General features: G+C 46.5%; 1 protein-coding gene across 1 annotated transcript in view; it reads left to right on the forward strand.

Moving 5' to 3' along the window:
• The window catches only part of GLP2R (glucagon like peptide 2 receptor), a 47,559-nt gene that overhangs the window by 14,005 nt on the left and 12,807 nt on the right, over positions 1-20,747 (forward strand). Inside the window, exons 5-9 of the mRNA XM_024748453.1 lie at positions 2,221-2,327; positions 4,282-4,435; positions 7,079-7,238; positions 8,290-8,350; positions 11,545-11,614. Coding sequence (XP_024604221.1) covers positions 2,221-2,327; positions 4,282-4,435; positions 7,079-7,238; positions 8,290-8,350; positions 11,545-11,614 — 552 coding nt within the window. The remainder of the gene's footprint in view (positions 1-2,220; positions 2,328-4,281; positions 4,436-7,078; positions 7,239-8,289; positions 8,351-11,544; positions 11,615-20,747) is intronic.

A 20,747-nucleotide genomic window follows, 5' to 3' on the forward strand; every position in this document is an offset into this window, starting at 1 on the left:
AAAGACGGCCGAATATTTGAACAGATACTGTACTAAACAAAATGTACAGACGGCGAATAAGCACGCGGAGTGATTCTCAAATCATTAATCATTAGAGAAGTGCAAATAAAGCCACCATAAGATACTGCTACACACCCATTAGAATGATTAAAATTTAAAAGACTGATTGTAGGAAATGGTCGTAGACCCTCAAGCAGCTGGCCCTCTGGTGGGAATGTCAATTGATCCAACTTATTTAGAAAACAGTTGAGCGGTTTCTTGAGAAGTTAAAACGTACACCATGCTACCGCATCATTCTATTTCTAGCTATCTATCTGAGAGAAGTGAAAACCCATATCCACATAAAAACTTGTACAGAAATTGTCAGAGCAAGTTTATGTGTGAGAGCCAAACTCTGAAAACAGTCCGAATGTCCATCGGTGGGTGAGTGCTCGGCGGCACGTGGGATCCTCCCGGACCGGGGCACGAACCCGCGTCCCCTGCATCGGCAGGCGGACCCTCAACCACTGCGCCACCAGGGAAGCCCCAAACTATTAAATTTTTTAAAATTTTAGATTTACTCTTCATTGAGTTAATATTGGTCTACAACATTATTTAAGTTTCATGTAGACAACATTCTACTGCTACTTCTGTTTACCCTACAGCGTGCTCACTACCAAAAATTTACTTTCCATCCGCTGCCATATAGATGATCCCCTTTACTCTTTTCACCACCCCCTGCCCCTCCCCCTCTGGTAACCACTACTCTGTATACACGTGTTTCTTTTTGTTTGATCATTTATTTTGTTTTTTGTTTTTGTTCATTTTTTTATATTCCACGTATGAGTGAAATCATACAGTATCTGTCTTTCTCTGTCTGACTTATTTCACTCACCATAATACCCTCAAGCTTCATCCATGTTTTTGCAAATGGCAAGATTTAATCTTTTTTATGGCCGAGTAGTATTCTTGTATATATTTACCATATCTTCTTTAGCCACTCAACTGTTGCTGGGCACTTAGGGTGTTTCCATATCTTGGCTTTTGTAAGTAATGAACATAAGAGCGTATATATCTTTTTGAATTAGTGTTTTTGTATTCTTTGGATAAATATCAAGAAGTGGGATAGCTGGATCAAATGGTAGTTCTAGTCTTAATTTTGGAAGGAATCTCCATACTGTTTTCCACAGTGGCTGCACCAGTTTGCATTCCCATCAAGAGTGTAGGAGGGCTTGCTTTTCTCCACATTCTCACCAACACTTGTTATTTCTTGCCTTTTTGATAATAGCCAAGGAATGAACTATTGGTACATGCTATGACATGGATGAATCTCTAAATAATTATTCTGGGGGAAATAAGCCTGACAAAAAATAGAATAGTTATAAAATTCCATTTATATAACATTTTAGAAAATGCAAACTACCCTCTAAAGGCAAGGGATAGTGAGAGGGGGTGAATTACGAAGGATCAGAAGGAAACTTTCGGGAGGTGATGGAAGTGTTCATGATCTTGAACGTGGTGATGAAATCACAGATATATTCGTGTCCAAATTCACCCAGGTTTATACTTTAAATATGTGCAGCTTATCGTACCCCAGTTATACTTCAGTAAAGCTGAGGAAAGAGTTGTGCAGAGAAGTTTAGGCATAACCTAGCAGGTAATACGTATTTACTGTGGGTTCTTGTGCAAAAATTTATTCAGAAACATAATCTTGATGGCTGTACGCACAGCGGATGGAGCGAGAAGATGGGATTTCCTTTGGAAAATCACACTTAATAACAGAATTGCCAGTAAACTAACCTCTGTTCGCAACCAGGGTATCCTGGGACTCAGGGAAAATATTCCAGTGTTTAAGTGGGTCTTTGTTAAAGAGATCATCTGTGAAAAGTTGCTGTAGGAAGGAGACACATCCAGATGGAAACCCGGCCCTGTCTTCCAGAGACAGGGACCCCGATGCCCTGGGGACAGCACGCTTGGGGGCAAAGAACCTGTCCTCGTTCCCAAGATGTCCTCTTGTCCTGGGCACAATGCTCTCATGATATCGTGAATCTCAGTGCATCACGACCAGCCATGGAGGTGAGACCCCCAGTGGGCTCTTCACTCATGAAGGTTCCTCGAGCTCTGAGATGTGCCCGAGAGCTGTGGTAGAAACAGGTCTACTAGGGTTCGGGGCGTGGAGAGGGGGTTGGACACCATGGCTGCCTGGCTTGGCGGTCACACCTGCTCTTTCTCTGCTCTCAGGTGGAACACCGCGCCTTGCTGTCGACCTTGCAGCTGTTGTACACTGTGGGCTACTCCCTCTCCATCGTCTCCCTCTTCCTGGCTCTCACCCTCCTCTTGTTTCTTCGGTGAGTGGAACTTCTGCTGTCACATGTGCAGACAGGTACCCAGGCATGTGCTCGTTGGCTCCCTTTAGAAGGCAGGAGACTGGGCTGGATGATTTCATGGCTCCTCAGAGCTGGACGGGATCCGAGAGAGTCTCCAGTCCATCCATCCCATTTTGTAGGCAAAGGAAAGGGATCTCAGAGGTCCAGAGAAAGACACTGAGTCACCCCAGGTCGCAAAGCACAGCTAGGACTGGAATCTGGGACTCCTAACTGCTTTTGCCTCTTGGATTAGATGACCTCTGCCCAGCCCTGGTCTAAATTCCTAGTTACACCCATTACTACCACAGCCCCTTCTCACCACAACTCTACCAGATGCATTATCTTTATGGACGAGATTAAAGAACAAATTAGTGAGCAGGAGAGCTGGGCTTTTAATCCAGGGCCCTCGGACTCCAATTAGCCGTCAATCATTTGAGTGCTTCCCTGGTGCCAGGCACTGTTCTAAGCACGTGACATGCATTAAGTCATTTAAGTCTCTTTCTAATCAGAATTAAGATGAATTCTAATCCTAGGAGATTAGCCTTATTATTACCCCATTTTATAAGCGAGTTAACTGCAGTATGGAGAGATGACGTCACTCGCCTACCATCACACAGCTGGCAGGTGACGGAGCCAGGATCGCAACCGGGCGGTCCAGAGCCTGAGCATTTTCACTCCCTTCTACTGTCTTTCAGAATCCAACACCTGAAGGCGTTTTACTAAATCACGTTTTTAGAAACGACCCAAGTGAGATATTTATAGACGCCCCCTAGGGAGCCCTCCAAGGCCGTCTCCTGGTCCTGGTCCGTTCAGGAACATAACGGAGTGTAATGTGGCAGAATGAGCGTTCGCCGCAGATGAGGAGGCCTGGATGGGGACCTTGGAGACCTGGATGCTAATTTCAGAGCAGCTCCCACCTGGGCTCTGCGAGGCCCAGGGCTGGCCCCACCTGACCCCTCAATCCCATGATGCTCTTGAGGCCCTAGAGCAGAGAGCGGAGTCATGACCACTTACCCCGCTGGGAGAACAATTACTGAACAATGGGAGAGAATCCCACGGCCTGTGCCCACTGCTATCTGTGACCTCCTCCACTCACCTTCCCGAAGTCCCAGAACCAGGCCAGGAGAAAATAACTGCCTGGCGCTGGAGGAAGTAACTTTAGCAGAGCCTGGGTTGACCACGTGTCCATCTTGTCTCTGGCTCTGGGGATGCATAAATAGTAAAACACAAGGACCTGCTCAGATCTTTTCGGAAACGAAAAAAGTAATAATAGCTCTAAAGCAAGGCAGGACTGGACGGACATCGGCTGCACAGGGACAAAGGCAGGGCTGTGAGAGCACAGTGCTGGAGAAGGGTCCTTTCGCTAGAGAGACCGAGGATGCAGAGTTTTACATCAGCAGGCACAGGAGGCCCCAGCTGGGTGAGGGAGGTCATGAGAGCTCTTAAGTGCCAGGTACTGTGTGAGCACTTTTCACCCATTAACTGGTTGAATCCTCCTGTAGCCCTTTGTGGTGAGTGCCCTTGTTCTTACAGGGAGTAGAGTCTCGGAGGGCCATATACTGACCTCGGAGTTTCTGGGTCTAAACCTCAGCTGTGCCACTTACTGCTCTGGGACTTTGGACTTAAGCTTTCTGCCTCAGTTCCCCCATTTGTAATGTCGGGAGCTGTGAGGAGTAAGGATCCCCATAAGTACCCCCAGGCAAGTAGCTTGGAACATAGCCTGGCATGTTGAGCATTCTATAGATGATAGCTGTGATTTTGTCCATCTTACACATGAGGCACAGAGAGGAAAGATCCTTTAAGCCAGCTCTCCAGCTCTGGAGACTACACTCGGAGCCTGTGCCCTTCAGTGGCAGATACACAGGTTTCAGGCACACACCTGTCGGTCTGAGCCGTTCTTTTCTGAGGGAAGACACTCGGTTTTCTCCTTGCACAGAAAACTCCACTGCACACGGAACTATATCCACATGAACTTGTTTGCCTCTTTCATCCTGAGAGCCCTGGCTGTGCTGGTGAAAGACGTCATCTTCTACAACTCTTACTCTAAGAGGCCCGACAGTGAGAAACAGTGGATGTCCTACGTGTCAGAGGTATGTCCTTCCTTACTGTTGGCCTCGACCTGGTGGATCAATACTGGGAACTGCAAGAAGGTGAGGCTGGGCAGGAGAAGAGAGAGAGAAAGCGGTGTCAGTCTCTCTGGTTAGAGATGCATCACCTAACTTAAAAAAAATTCAGCCTCCCGAGAATGGGGCAGGTAAAGGAAATCAGTAGCAGAAAATGTCACCAAGAGGCTGCTTTATACCCAATGGGTGGAAAATCTCTTCACCTGTAGACAAAAGAAATGGACCAGATCAACCTTTTAAAATTATTACTGCGTTTCACGGCAGTAAAGCTTTTCTACATCTGTGGAGATGGTTTTTCCTTTATCCTGTTAATAATGAATGCAGTAACCTCTCAAACTACCTTGCACTCCTGGAAGAAATCCAGCTAGGTCCCCATATAGTAATCTCTCTCCCCTCCTGCTGGACTGTTTGCTTAACACTGTGTTTTGTTTAGCAGTTCCTCATCTACATTCAGGAGTAATTTTCTTTTTCTTGTACAGGCATACCCTGCAGATACCGTGGTTTGGTTCCGGACCACTATAGTGAAGCAAATATCGCAATAAGGCAACTCGCATGAATGTTTTGGTTTCCCAGTACATATAAAAGTTATGCGTACACTATACTATAGTCTGTTAAGTGTGCGATAGCATTGTGTCTAAAAACATAATGCACATCCCTTAATTTAAAAATACTTCATTGCTTGGGCTTCCCTGGTGGCGCAGCGGTTGAGAGTCCGCCTGCCGACGCGGGGGACGCAGGTTCGTGCCCCGGTCCGGGAGGATCCCACATGCCGCGGAGCGGCTGGGCCCGTGAGCCATGGCCACCGAGCCTGCGCGTCCGGGGCCTGTGCTGCGCAGCTGGAAAGGCCACAACGGTGAGAGGCCCGCGTACCGAAAAAAAAACAAAACAAAACTTCATTGCTAAAAAATGCTAACCATCATCTGACAACATGGGGTTGCCACAAACCTTCAGGTTGTAAAAAACACAGTATCTGAGCAGCCCAATAAGGCAGAGTACAATACACGAGGTATGTTTGTACTGCCTTTATCAGCATAAAGTTTCTGCTGACTTCTCAAGACAAATGATCTCTGTCTCACTTCTCTGGAAGAATTTGTTTAAGATCGGTATTATTTCTTCCTCAAATGTTTGATAGATGACCCTAGTGAAGCCATCTGGGCCCAGGGTTTTCTCTATTGCAAGGCTTTGAATTATGGATTAATTAGGACTATTACATTCAGATTTTCTGTTTCTTCTGGTGTCAGCTGGAGTAATGTGTTTCTCTAGGAATTTGTCTACTTCATCTAGCTTTTCAAATTTATTGGCATATCGTTTATATTCCCTTAAGATCTTTTTAAGGTCTATTACATCTATCGTGGTATTCCTTTTTTCATTCCTGTTACTGATTATTTGTACCCTCACTCTCTTTTCTCCCCCCTTGATAATCCTTGCTAAAGTTTCTCAATTTTACTGGACTTTTCAAAGAACAAACTTTTGGCATTGTTGATTCTCTTTATTTTATGTCCTCTATTTCATTGATTTCTGCTATTATCTTTATTATTTCCTCCCACGTACTTTCTTTGGCTTTATTTTGCTGTTCTTTTTCTAACATTTTTGACGTATTTAAGGTAAGTGACTTTCAGCCTTTTTCTTTCTTAATAAATGCACTTGAGTTGGTAAATTTCATTCTAGTTGTAAAACATCCTAGCTGCATGCCCCAAGTTTTGATATGCAGTATTCTCCATACATTCAGTTCAGGAATAATTTCTATTATCATTTCTTCTTTGATTCATGAATTATTTAGAAGTGTATGTCCTCATTTCTAGTCATATGAAGATTTTAAAATTATTGATACCTTGCTTAATTGAACTGAGATCAGAAGACATACCTTTCAGTGCCTTCTTTTTTAACTTTTTTTTTTAAACATCTTTATTGGAGTATAATTGCTTTACAATGGTGTGTTGGTTTCTGCTTTATAACAGAGTGAATCAGTTATACATATACATACATCCCCATATCTCCTCCCTCTTGCGTCTCCCTCCCTCCCACCCCTCTAGGTGGTCACATAGCACCTAGCTGATCTCCCTGTGCTATGCGGCTGCTTCCCACTAGCTATCTGTTTTACGTTTGGTAGTGTATATATGTACATGCCTCTCTCTCACTTCATCCCAGCTTACCCTTCCCGCTCCCCATATCCTCAAGTCCATTCTGTAGTAGGTCTGTGTCTTTATTCCCGTCTTACCCCTAGGTACTTCATGACCTTTTTTTTTTTTTCTTAGATTCCATATATATGTGTTAGCATACAGTATTTGTTTTTCTCTTTCTGACTTACTTCACTCTTTTTTTAACTTTTAAAAAGTTTTTTCAGTGCTTTCTTTATGGAAATTGCTGATGATGAATTCTCCTTGTCTTTGTCTAAAAATATCTCGGATGTCAAGAAGCTGGGCTTTAAAACCTACATGAAGCCCCCATATTTTTATATTATTGCCAACCTCTCTGAGATGGTCAGCAAGGGTTTGGGAGAGAGGGGAGCTCAGAGGGAGGGGCTGTGCATGTGGAGGCCCTTCTCCACCCTGGTGGGGTCCAGATGCTGAGGGAGCCTGGACTCACCCCCATGTGCTCTGTCCTCTGCAGGTGTCCACTTCCTGCCGCTCGGCCCAGGTTCTCCTGCACTACTTCGTGGGTGCCAATTACTCATGGCTGCTGGTTGAAGGCCTTTACCTCCACACGCTCCTGGAGCCCATAGTGCTTTCAGAAAGGCGGCTGTGGCCCAGATACCTGCTGGTGGGTTGGGGTGAGTGACCTGAATGCCCAGCCTCTTCTCCTGGGGACATATCAGAACGTGGGAGCCCAGTAGAGCTTTTGGTTGGAGTTAGGGGCCAACTGGAGTGAGGTTTCTGGGACAGATAACCTCTCAATCACAAGAGGCTCTGAAAAGAGGGGTGTGTGTGTGTGTGTGTGTGAGTATGCATGCACTCCCATGCACACGTGTACATGCATGTAGACATAGTGCTGTAGACCCAATGCACACATTCGAAACTTGGGAAGGTTTTGGTAGAATCAGATGACATTCCTCCTACCCTGTCCCCAACTGTATTTATCTACTAGGGCCGCCATGACAAAATATCATAGTCTCTGTGGCTTGAAACACAGATGTTTATTTCTGGAGGCTGGGAACTGTGAGATCACAGTGCCAGGATGGTCGAGTCCTGATGAAGGTCCTCTTCCTGGCTTGCAGACAGCTGTCTTCTTGCTGCAGCCTCACATCACGGTGCAGGGAGAGAGAGCGAGAGAGAGAGGAAGAGAGCTCTCTGGTCTCCTCTTATATGGACACTAATCCTATCACGATGACCACCCCTGCTACACACACCTCATCTAAACCTGATTACCTCCAAAGGTCTCGTCTCCAAATGTCATCACGTTGGGGGTTAGGGCTTCAACATATGAATTTGGAGGGGATACAAACATTCAGTCCATGTGCCAACTAAGTCTCCAAGATGAGGTCTGGAGCCCCTGTTGCCACAAACTCTTGGGGAAGTTGAGGCTGCGGCATTCAGAGGGCATAACTTTGGCCGGTGATTCAGGAGGTTTGATAGTTGTCTTTGGATTTACTCTAAGCTGCTCTGTGACATGTGGCAAATCTGTCCTCCTCTCTGCTTCCTGGTTTCTCAAATAATCAATGGCCCTGTGCCCCTGTAGGCCTCTCCAGCTGTCACAGCCCACAGTTCTATGATGTTTGGGTTTTTATAAGTTTCAACCAGTTGTGCTTGGCCCATCAGGGTAGTATAGGCAGTAGGCAAGTTTGGTCAGCCAGCCCTTGACCCCATTTCCGTGTTTTCTCCCAGCTTTCCCGGTGCTCTTCGTTGTACCCTGGAGCATCGCCCGCGCTCAGCTGGAGAACACAGGGTAGGTAATTCACCTCTTTTTACATTCCCGTGAGCTAGCCATTCCCAGATAGTCCCCAATGTAAGGAAATATACTATTTTCCCAAAGAGAATATGCACTCCCTTGCATTTTGGCCATCCAGGATATACTTAAGTATGTAGATAAAAGAATCAAATACCTTTCTTGTGGAAATTAGTCTATTAATTTAGTTACACATGCAGATAAGCACAAAATTCGCACAAATTAGTACAAAAATTGGCTGTTTCGGTTAGCGGTGACCCCTGGGTATATACAAATATAGGTACAAGAATGCTTATTGCATTCACAGTGGGGGAAAAAAGGCAAAACTAGTCAAACAAAAAAAAACCCTGAACATCCATCAATAGGGGAATCATCAAACAAACTGTGGCATACCTCTGTAGTGGACTACTATAAAGCTACCGAAGAAACAAGTTAGTTCTGTACCTTTTGGTTTTTAGGGACTAAACCTCAACAGCGTGTCGTTAACCTTGCTGCTGTATAATGTGTGTCAGTGATTCCATTTTTTTCCCTCCAAATAGTTACCACCAGAAATCCCCTACACAGACATACCTTGGAGATATTGTGGGTTCAGTTCAGGCCACCACAATCAAGTGAATATCTCAATAAAGCGAGTCACGTGAATGTTTTGGTTTCCCAGTGCGTATGAAAGCTACGTTTACACTATACTGTGTATTTGTTAACTATTTGTTAAATAGTAAGACTTGAAAGTAGCAATTACTCCTCGATCCATGGGCTCCTGTATACCTTTAAGTGTGCAGTAGCATTATGTCTTAAAAAAAAAAAATCTCGCTTAAAAATACTTTATTGCTACACCAGGCAATTCCCAAGACTTCTGTTTTAAATGACTTTTTTCCCCCTCTCATTCATTCCTGGGATCAGTCTCACGTTTGAACATTAAACCAACCTTGCATTACTAGAATAAAGCTACTTTGATTGTGATATATGATTGTTTTACATACCGTGGCTACAGTTTGTGCTTCTGTTTACACATTTTGCATGCATGTTCAAAAGAGAAACTGGCCTGTGATTCTATTCTTGTCCTATTCTTTTTAGTTTTGATCTGAAGCTTATGGTGGCCTTATAAATATTTTGAGCCACGTATACTTTTCTGTTTCCTGGAAGCTTTTTATGTAAGATTACCAATATTTCTTCCCTAAATATTTGGAAGAATTTACTTGGAAAGCCATGTATCCCTGGAAATCATTTTCTGTAAAGGTACTTAATTATACAAACAACTTTTGGAGTAGATATAGGTTTTTTTAGACATGTTTTCTTTCTTGGGTTAGTCTTGCTAACTTGCATTTTTTTAAGAATTTGTCACTTTGGATGAATTTTCAAATTGATAACTATAAAATTATCATAATTTTAACAGCAAAAAAAAAAAACTTTATTGCTAAAGAAATGCTGACCGTCATCTGAGGCTTCAGTGAGTCATAATCTTTCGCTGGTGGAGGGTCTGGGTGGCTGCTGTCTGATCAGAGTGGTGGTTGCTATAGGTTCGAGTGTCTGCAGCAATTTCTTAAAATAGGCCAAAATGATGACGTTTGCCACATCTGTTTTTCCTTTTATGTACGATTCCTCTGTAGCATGCACGCTATTTGATAGCATCTTATCCACAGAAGAACTTCTTTCAAGATTGGAGTCCATCCGTTCAAACCCTGCTGCTGCTTTATCAACTTATTTTATCTCACGTTCTAAAGCCTTTGTTGTCTTTCCAACCATCTTCACAACATCTTCACCAGGCGTAGATTCCATCTCAAAAAACCACTTCCTTTGCTCCATCCGTGAGAAGCAAAACTCCTCATCGGTTTAGTTTTATGATGAGATGCAGCAGTTCAGTCACACCTTCAGGATCCACTTCCAACTCTAGCTCTCTTGCTATTTCCACCACATTTGTAGTTAGTTCATCCATTGAAGTCTTGAACCCCTCAAAATCATCCGTCAGGGTTGGAATCAACTTCTTCCACAGTCCTGTTAATGTTTCTTTCTGACCTCTTCCCATGAATCATGAATGTTCTCAATAGCGTCTAGAATGGTGAATCTTTTCCTGAAGGTTTTCAACTTACTTTACCCAGATCCATCAGAGGAGCCAGCATCTAAGGCAGCTATAGCCTTACAAAATGTATCTGTTAGATAGTAAGACTTGAAAGTAACAATTACTCCTCGATCCATGGGCTACAGAATGAATGTTGTGTTAGCAGGCATGAAAACAACGTTAATTTCATTGTCCGTCTCCGTCAGAGCTCTTGGGTCACCAGTGCATTGTCAATGAGAAGTCATATTTTTGAAAGGAATCTTTTTTTTTCTGAGCAGTTGCTCCCAGCAGTGAGCTAAAAATATTCAAGAACTGTTTGGTGCAAGGACCGTAGCTTTCAGCCAATCTCGGCTTTCAACATGCCTTCCTCGCTAAGCTTAATCATTCCTAACATTTGATTTAAAATGAGGGATGTGTGTCACTCTTCCTTTCACTTGAACACTTAGAGGCCTTTGTAGGGTTACTAATTGGCCTAATTTCAATATTTCTGTGTCTCGGGGAATTAGGGAGGCCTGAGGAGAGGGACAGAGATAGGGGAACAGCCGGTTGGTGGTGCAGTCAGAACACACACATGTATTAAGTTCACCACCTCATATGGGCACAGATCACGGCACCCCAAAACAATTACCACAGTAACATCAAAGATCGCTGATCACAGATCGCCATAACAATTATAGTAACAATGAAAAGCTTTAAAATATTGCAAGAGTTACCAAAACGCGACACAGAGACACGAAGTGAGCAAATGCCGCTGGGAGATAGTGCCTACAGACTTGCCCAACGCAGGGTTGCACAAACCTTCAGTTTGCAGAAAACGCAGTATCTGCGAAGTGCAGTAAAGTGAAGCACAGTAAAGGGAGGTGGTGTGCCTGTAGAATTAAGAATTCGTGTTTGTACGAACACGGAGAAAAATGTGGAAGGCTACACACCAAGCTATTAGCATGAAGACCACTTTCCTGGTGGAAAAAAAAAAAAAAAAAGTCCACAGTATCAACCTAATAGGAAGGGGTTTGGGCCCTCCCTCCCCCGTCCCAAGTGAGTCTTGAGTGTGGGCCTGCTTCTTCCAAGGGTGCAGGCCCTTTACCTTCAGCCTTGTCTCAGACGTAAGTCTTCTCTTACTGCTCGCTCTTTGCCGTAGGTGCTGGGGAACCAACCGGAATAAGAATGTCTGGTGGATCATTCGGGGACCCATGCTGCTTTGTGTAACGGTGAGGACCGTCCCACCCGCCCTTTTTCCTCTCTGAGCTCAGCCGCTGTGGAGGACCCTGTCCCCTCCCCTGCCACCCGCCAGATTCTCTGGCTCAGAATGAACCTGGGCCAGATCCCTTGAGATGGAGACGCTGAGCTGTGAGTAAGATCTGTTGAATGAGAAGAAGCAAGTAAGAAACTCCTCCTTGGTGTCATGTCACGGCAGAAGTAAGTGTGCCATATAATCCCCCCTACCCCCCAAAAAGAAACTCCTCCTTGTCTGGTTCAATACCTAAACCCAGGCTTACACTATAAGCCTCCTTCTCTCTGGGTTTTCCAACTATGTAGAGAAACCCGTAATCAGCTCAGTGACCTCATGTCAACCGGCTGTGATGTGCACAAACCCTGGGGATGCAGGAGCCTTCGGGCATGGACGAGCCCGGGGACAGCAAAGCTATGGGCTTGGATTTACCACCATCAGCAGGAGGGAGGGGAGACTAAGGAAGCGTCTTTTAGAGGAGGAAAGCATGCAGTCGCTATTAACCCAAAGCTGTGATGGGGGTTCGAGTCAGGAGATGATGCTACTCTGTGACCTTGTGGAAGAAGGCCCAGATTTTGGGGGGGTGCAGAGGGACTGCTCAAGCCGGAGTCCTAAAGCTCCTTTAGATGGTAGCATGTGAGGAAGACATCTGCCAAAGAAGTTCGGGGGAGGGGCAGGGAGCTAGCAGACAATTGGAAGGATGAGCAACGAGATCCCAGAGGAGGGCTTCCCTGGTGGCGCAGTGGTTGAGAGTCCGCCTGCCGATGCGGGGGACACGGGTTCGTGCCCCGGTCCGGGAAGATCCCACATGCCGCGGAGCGGCTGGGCCCGTGAGCCATGGCCGCTGAGCCTGCGCTTCCGGAGCCTGTGCCCCGCAACGGGAGAGGCCACAACAGTGAGAGGCCCGCGAACCGCCAAAAAAAAAAGATCCCAGAGGAGGCGGGAGGTCTTCCTGCCTGGACGCAGGGCCAGCAGCCCTGGGCGCCCACCAGCCAGGCACCGCCCACTCTCCTCTCCAAGGGGTTGCCGGGCATTCCGTTTTTGCCATTTTATAGAAATAACCTGGCATTTGTGGTTTCGTGAAATCAAAAAGGCTTATTTTTAGAGAAGAATGTCAATATTTGTCAATAATTGAAGGGCACTCTCCGCCCAGACCTGAGCGTTGAGTGTTCCTGGGAGGGGAAGATGTTCGTAGAAATGGCAGGAAAACCAAGAGCGTGGAGATGCTCTAAGCGGTGGCCTGGGTGCTACTGGGGATGTCCCCTCCGGTCCTTCCACACGCAGCTGAGAGCGGATGCTCAAAATGACCACGCCCACTCCCAGCGCGGCCTCTGCCCTGCCTCACCCACCCCATATCCCTCCCTATCCCCACATCCTCTCCTCTCCAGCCACACTGCCCCGCTGCGGTCCCAGCCGCAGCTCCTGGCTGGCCACCTCCGCTGCAGCCGGCTGACATTTATTGAGTGCCTCCTACATACCTGCTCTTCTGAGCGCTCTGTGCGTATTAACTCATTTCCTCTTCCCAACAAACCCATGAGGTGGCGCTACTCTTATGTTGCTTTTATTGGTGACGATGCTGAAGATTGTCACAGAGTTAGTCAGTGGGGGTCAGATCGCGGTCTGATCGGGTGACACCGGCACTTGTAACCACAGCATCGCGCAGCTGCCCCCAGATACTTATTGCCTCCAGCCCCCGTGCCTGGAGGACTGTGGGCTTCTCACGCGTTAGTACCTTGCTTTGGACCCTCCTCAGGTTGGAACCGTCTCCCTCCGCCATCTCATCCACCTGGCCACTCTACCTGGACGCCCACCCCACAAAGTAGAGGTGGTCACGCCCTCCTCTGTGTCCTTCCCAGATCCTGTACCAGCTTCTGCCATGACCCCAGCAATGTTTTATTGCAAGTATTTGTCTAAAGCCTGTGTGCTGTCACTATAAGTCCCGTGTTTTATGTGTCCTGGCGGCCAGCCCAAGCATACGGCAGGCTCTGCAGAAACTTACTCAGTAAATGCTTGTGACCCACACTTCTGGGCCCTGGAAGGTTCTCATGCACCAGGCAGAATGAAGCAGGATGGCCTTCCCTAGGATGGAGTTCAGACTCGCTCCCGCTGGGTCCCTGGTGCTTACCTGCGTGCAGTCTTCCAGAGGCTACATCACTGGTTCTCCATCTTGGTCGCTCTTGCGATCACCTGGGTATCTTGAAACGTTCTTCTTGCACGAGATTTGTGTTTCATTGATCTCAGATGTGGCTTAGGGATTCTAAGGAGAAGCTCGGGCGTGGTCTCCTGAGTGCTTGTTCTGAATTCAGGTTCCCAGGCCCCACCCCGGACCTGCAGAATCACGATCTTCATTGTAACAGGATTCCTGGGCACTGGGGGCACAGTAATGTTTGTGAAGCTCTGTGCCCACACACCAGCGGTTCTCAAAACTGGCTGTGCCTTAGAAACGTCGTGGTGGCTCATACCCCAGAGGATTTCATCCAAAATTCTGGAGGTGGTACCTGGGCAGTGATTCTGATCCGTGGCCAAGGCTGGAACAACTGCTCTGGACCTCGCTGCTTGGTTGTCCATGGCTGGCTGACCTGGGTGCTGGTCTCTCCAGGTGCTTCCTAGTTCCTAGAGCCACCTTTTCTCCTGCCAGGACTAGAGAACGTGCTCTGTCTGTTCATCTTGGATGAAAGGACCTTCACATTGCTGTTGCTTCTACAACTCCAGTCGTGGCCAGCTCCACAGACATGGCCAGAATCGCCTTAGCTCAGGGTGGTTCCTTGTCCTCCCATCCACAACCCCTCTTCCTCCTGTTCACCTCACGGTGAACGACACCACCATCCACCTACCAGGCACCCAAGCCAGAAACCTGGGCGCCCTCCTAGCTTCTATCTCCTGCCTCACTACAGCCTCCAGCCGGACTTCAAGTCTTGTCAGTTCTTCCTCTGAAGGTCATTCCAAGCTTTCTCCTTCTCCTCAATCCATTGTCATTTTTCTTCTTCAGCCCCTTGGGGTTTCTCATGCAGACCTTTGCAAAAGCCTCCTATTTGGTCTCCCTTGCTCATTCCTGCCCCTGGCGATGCATCCTCTGTATGGCAGCCAGAGTGGTCTTTCTTGAGCAAAATTTGGCTGTGTTTCTCTTCTACGTGTGACTTTTTAATGGCTCATTACTGCCCTTGGGTGTGGTTCGAAACTCCTTCATGTGGTACATATTGTCATTCCCATCCAACCACAAGCACCCCGTGTTCCATTTATGTGGAGAAATGCACAGTTCACCCGAATCCATGCTGATGTTCATGGCTCCCGTGCCTTTGCACACGCTGCCTCTCTGCCTGGAATGCCGACCTGACGGCCCTACATCTGCCTGGTGAGCTCTTCCTCCTTGCAGACTGAACCCTTTAGTAAGGCTAAGTGCATGTGCCCTTCAGCAGGGCTCTTGGGGACAAAGGAGTAGCTCTAATATAGGCATTTTCGTCTATATAGTGGGCCAGGGGAGGAGGGGCTTGGGGGGAAGATGGAGGAGTTAGGGGTACACGAGACCTACCTCCGAGTCCCCACTGTGCTGGCAACCACCTCTGCCAACTTGTAGACCCAGATGGGAGCATGGCAGCTGGCGTGGTGCCAAAGAAACGTCACCAAGAATGGTACATCTGATCATATGCATTCTGTATCATCTAGGACCTGAAAAGGAGCCTTATGTGGGGTCCTAAGTGCCCCACATCTGGTCACAGAATCCAAGAGGAGTTGGCTGGGTTCTTTAAAAATTTCCGACACTTGCGCAGAATGAGGATTTTTGTACCTTTTTCTAATTGCCTTTCTGCGCACTCCCCAGTCCTCAGACCGCCCTGCTTCTTTATTGGTTATCCTATATAAATACCCCAAGCTTCTTGCCTTGGGGAGGTGGATTTGAGATGTGTTCTCCTATCTCCTTGCTTGGCTGCCTTGCAAATAAACCCTCTGTTTGCTGAAAGAAAAAAAAAATTTCCTCCTTCAGCCCCTTTCCTGCTGGTACACAAATCACGAACAGCCCCATCCAAATGTGATTGCCGACCCCTGTCTTCTGGGGCACCTGGATGGACGGAGGTTCTGTGGTCCACCAGGCTGGTGTTTCATTCCATGGCAGTGAAGAAGTGCTTCCTCCATATAGCCCAGTGGTTGATGCCCATTTTCTCCTGTCTGGTCTCTGGAAGATACAAAGAACAGGGAATCAACAGCTTCTCATCACAAGCCTTCATTTCCTAGGAGACAGTCCTGGTTGAAATTAATTTACTGAAATATGTGCCTTTCCCGTGTTAAGCTTGCTTTGTAAGAAAAACGCCGGAGTTTAACAAGTCACTAAGCCAAGGACACAGCGTTTTCTCTTTGTGATGAAAAACAGATATCCCATTAAATGGGATAAATTACTTGGTTACACTTAGTTTGTATTTAAGTGTTCTGTTACTAAATATTTTTGGCCGGCGATCTCCATTATCCCCGTTGGCTTGTGGATTGGATGGATAGCCTCTTGCCTGAAAGTCTGTCCTCTTAGCTTTGCGCATTGATTCTCCTGAGGCCAATAAGACAAATAATAACAGGTAGGTGTTGGATTCTGCAGCTCGTGTTTCAATCTGTGGTTTAAGACAAGGACATCAGTATTGAGCTGGTTCAATGTCTGCAGAGACTTTACTGCAGACTTTACATTCATTGTCACCCAGCCACCGTCCCTATGGGCTCTTTCTCCACTGCATAGAGGCACTTTGAAGTCTTTTCAATTTTAAAAACAACTGTACCCCGAAACCACTATTAGCCCTACAATTCAGTTGAGAGACATTATCTCCATTCCGCAGCCCTTGCCAACTACTGTTCTATCAGTCTGCTTCCTTTTGCAGTCAGGTCTCTTCAATGTGGTCTACACTTACTGTCTCCTGTCTCCTGCAGCTTCTCTTAAGTGAGCTCCCTGTTGCTAAGTGTGGTCTTATTTCGCCTTCAAATTATGGTAGCACTTAAACCTTTTTAAAATTCTACCCATTGTGAGCTTCCAGGAAACCACTTCCTTGTGGTGCACTCCGACTGCCCTGGCTCCTCTTTCTTAATCTCCTTTGATGTCTCCACTTCCTCTACCTTTCCCTTCATTACAAGGCAATTCTCAGAACCCTCTTTTTCTCCCAGTCTCCACAGCCTCCCTGGACAATCTCACCAACTCCTATGGTTCCATGCTCTGACTGGGACCTCCTTGCTGAGCTCCAGACGTAAATATCTCACTGCCTTGGGACATCTCTTGTGTCCAAAACTACTAGGTCCCCCTCCCCCCAGTGCTCTTCCTTCTCTGTGTGGTCATTCTCTTGGGGAATGGCACGACCACACATTGAGATCTACCATGAAACCTTGGGGTCATCTTTGATCTCCCATCCAGCCGGTCACAAAGGTCATCTGACTCAAACTCCTCAATAATTTCTAATCCATCTCCTGTCCATCGCTGAACCACCAGGGCTGCTCTTTACGTCACCTCTCCATCAGCCTCCCCAGGAACTCTGAAACTGCCTCCCAGTTGGTCTCCCTTCCTCCAGCTTTGCCTTCATTCAGTCTAGTCTCCACGCTTGCTGCTAAAATGAGCTTTCTGAAGTGCAGAAATGCAAATCTGATCAGGTCACTTGCCAGCTTGAAATCCATCGTCCCTGTTTTCAGAAGAAAACCCAAACTCCTTAGTGTGGCCGTGAAAGGCTCTGCAGGACCTGGCCCTCCCTCCCGCTCCAGTCTCACGTCTCATAAACCCTGTTCTCATTCTCCAGGCCCTGCTTACGTTTGACCACTTGCTGTTCTGCGTTTCCAGTGGTCCATGACCTCTCATGAGGTTGCCGTCTAGAGGTTGGCCAGGGCTGCAGCCATCTGAAGCCTGGGGCCGGAGGATCAGCTTCTGAGGCTGGCAAGTGGTGCTGGTTCTTGGTCGGAGGACTCAATCTCCCCACACGGGTCTCTCCACGGGCTGCTTGGGCGTCCTCACAACATGGTGGCTGATTTTCCCCAGAGAGAGAGGGAGAGAGAGAGAGAGAGAGAGAGAGAACCAGGTGGAAGCCATCCTTTTGAGCACCTAGCCTCAGAACTCACAGCATCACTTCTACCATATTCTTTTCATTACATGCAAATAACTGAACTAGTTCACATCCCAGAGACAAAAGGCGAATTAGGCTCTGCCTTTTGAAGGGAGAAGTGTCAAAGAATCTGCAGACATTTTTTTGTTGTTGTTGTTGTTTGTTTTTTGCGGTACGCGGGCCTCTCACTGCTGTGGCCTCTCCCGTTGCGGAGCACAGGCTCCGGACACGCAGGCTCAGCGGCCATGGCTCACGGGCCCAGCCATTCTGTGGCATGTGGGATCTTCCCGGACTGGGGCATGAACCCGCGTCCCCTGCACCGGCAGGTGGACTCCCAACCACTGCGCCACCAGGGAAGCCCCTCCCTATGCAGACATATTTAAAAATTTCTACCAAAGCTGATCATCAAGGGTCGAATTTTCCCAGTTCATGACAGTTGTGGAAAGTCATCTAGAGAGTAGAGAACGTGTGCTTTCCAGTGAATTCCGTGGCAGCAACAGGTCCTCAAGTTCAACACCAATAGACCTGGAGTTCTTTACAGTGGGAGGCAGTGTGGGATTCTGTTTAAGTGAAGGGAGGGTTGTAATTAGACAAATCTGAATTTAATTAATTACCAGCTCAGCCACTTACTAGCTGTGCAAGCTTGGGAATAGTACTTATCTCCTCTGTGCCTCTGTTTTCTCGTTGTATCATGGCATTAAAATAGTGTGGCTTCCCCAGAGGGTTGTTGTGAGGGTTAAACAAAATAATGTATGGAAAGTTAGCCCAGTGCCTGGCATGGTAAGTACTCAGTACCTGTTAATTAAAAATAATAACGCAGAAAGAGAAATTAAGGAAACACTCCCATTTACCATTGCAACAAAGAGAATAAAATACCTAGGCATAAACCTACCTCAGGAGGCAAAAGACCTGTATGCAGAAAACTATAAGACACCGATGAAAGAAATCAAAGATGATACAAACAAATGGAGAGATATACCATGTTCTTGGATTGGAAGAATCAACATTGTGAAAATGGCTCTACTACCCAAAGCAATCTACAGATTCAATGCAATCCCTATCAAACTACCACTGGCATTTTTCACAGAACTAGAACAAAAAATTTTATAATTTGTATGGAAACACAAAAGACCCCGAATAGCCAAAGCAACCTTGAGAAAGAAAAACAGAGCTGGAGGAATCAGGCTCCCTGACTTCAGAAAGCTACAAAGCTACAGTAATCAAGACAGTATGGTCCTGGCATAAAAACAGAAACATAGATCAGTGGTACAGGACAGAAAGCCCAGAGATAAACCCACGCACATATGGTCACCTTATTTTTGACAAAAGGGGCAAGAATATACAGTGGAGAAAAGACAACCTCTTCAATAAGTGGTGCTGGGAAAACTAGAGAGCTACATGTAAAAGAATGAAATTAGAACACTCCCTAACACCAAACACAAGAATAAACTAAAAATGGATCAAAGACCTAAATGTAAGACCAGACACTTCTGCCTGTGTTAGAGGAAAACATAGACAGAACACTCTATGACATAAATCACAGCAAGATCCTTTTTGATCCACCTCCTAGAGTAATGGAAATAAAATAATAAACAAATGGGACCTAATGAAACTTAAAAGCTTTTGCACAGCAAAGGAAACCATAAACAAGACAAAAAGACAACCCTCAGAATGGGAGAAAATATTTGCAAATGAAACAACTGACAAAGGATTAATCTCCAAAATATACAAACAGCTCATGCAGCTCAATATCAAAAAAAAACCCAATCCGAAAATAGGCAGCAGACCTAAATAGACATTTCTCCAGAGCAGACGTATACAGACGGCCAACAAACACATGAAAGGATGCTCAACGTGACTAATCATTAGAGAAATGCAAATCAAAACCACAAAGAGGGGCTTCCCCAATGGCGCAGTGGTTAAGAATCCGCCTGCCAACGCAGGGGACACCGGTTCGATCCCTCGTCCAGGAAGATCCCACATGCCATGGAGCAACTAAGCCCGTGCGCCACAACTACTGAGCCTGCGCTCTAGAGCCTGCAAGCCACAACTCCTGAGCCCACGTGCCACAACTACTGAAGGCAGTGCACCTAGAGCCCGTGCTCCGCAACAAGAGAAGCCACCACAATGAGAAGCCTGCGCACCGCAACGAAGAGTAGCCCCCGCTCGCCACAACTAGAGAAAGCCCGCGTGCAGCAACACAGACCCAACACAGCCAAAAACAAATAAAATAGATATAAATAAATCTATTTGAAAAAAAAACCACAACGAGGTATCATCTCACAATGGTCAGAATGGCCATCATCAAAACATCTACAAACGATAAATGCTGGAGAGGGTGTGGAGAAAAGGGAACCCTCCTGAACTGTTGGTGGGAATGTAAATTGTTACAGCCACTATGGAGAACAGTATGGAGGTTCCTTAAAAAACTAAAAATAGAACTACCATATGACCCAGCAATCCCACTACTGGGCATATACCCTGAGAAAACCATAATTCAAAAAGATACATGAGGGCTTCCCTGGTGGCACAGTGGTTAGGAATCCACCTGCCATTGCAGGGGATTGGCAGGGACGTGGGTTCGAGCCCTGGTCCGGGAAGATCCCACATGCTGTGGGGCAACTAAGCCCGTGCACCACAACTACTGAGACTGCGCTCTAGAGCCTGCAAGCCACAACTGCTGAGCCCACATGCTACAACTACTGAAGCCTGTGCGCCTAGAGCCTGTGCTCTGCAACAAGAGAAGCCACTGCAATGAGAAGCCCGCACACAACAACAAAGAGTAGCCCCTGCTCACCACAACTAGAGAAAGCCTGTGCACAGAACAAAGACCCAATGCTGCCAAAAATTAAAAAATTAAATAAATTAATTAAAAAAATATATATATATATACGTACCACAATGTTCACTGCAGCCCTGTGACAGGACGTGGAAGCAACCTAAGTGTCCATCGACAGATAAATGGATAAAGATGAGGGTGGGATAGGGAGGGTGGGAGGGAGACGCAAGAGAGAGGAGATATGGGGATATATATATACAGGTATAGCTTATTCACTTTGT

Source organism: Neophocaena asiaeorientalis, unplaced genomic scaffold, assembly GCF_003031525.2.
Source record: "Neophocaena asiaeorientalis asiaeorientalis breed wild unplaced genomic scaffold, Neophocaena_asiaeorientalis_V1.1 scaffold543, whole genome shotgun sequence".
In the NCBI taxonomy this organism is placed as follows: Eukaryota; Metazoa; Chordata; class Mammalia; order Artiodactyla; family Phocoenidae; genus Neophocaena; species Neophocaena asiaeorientalis.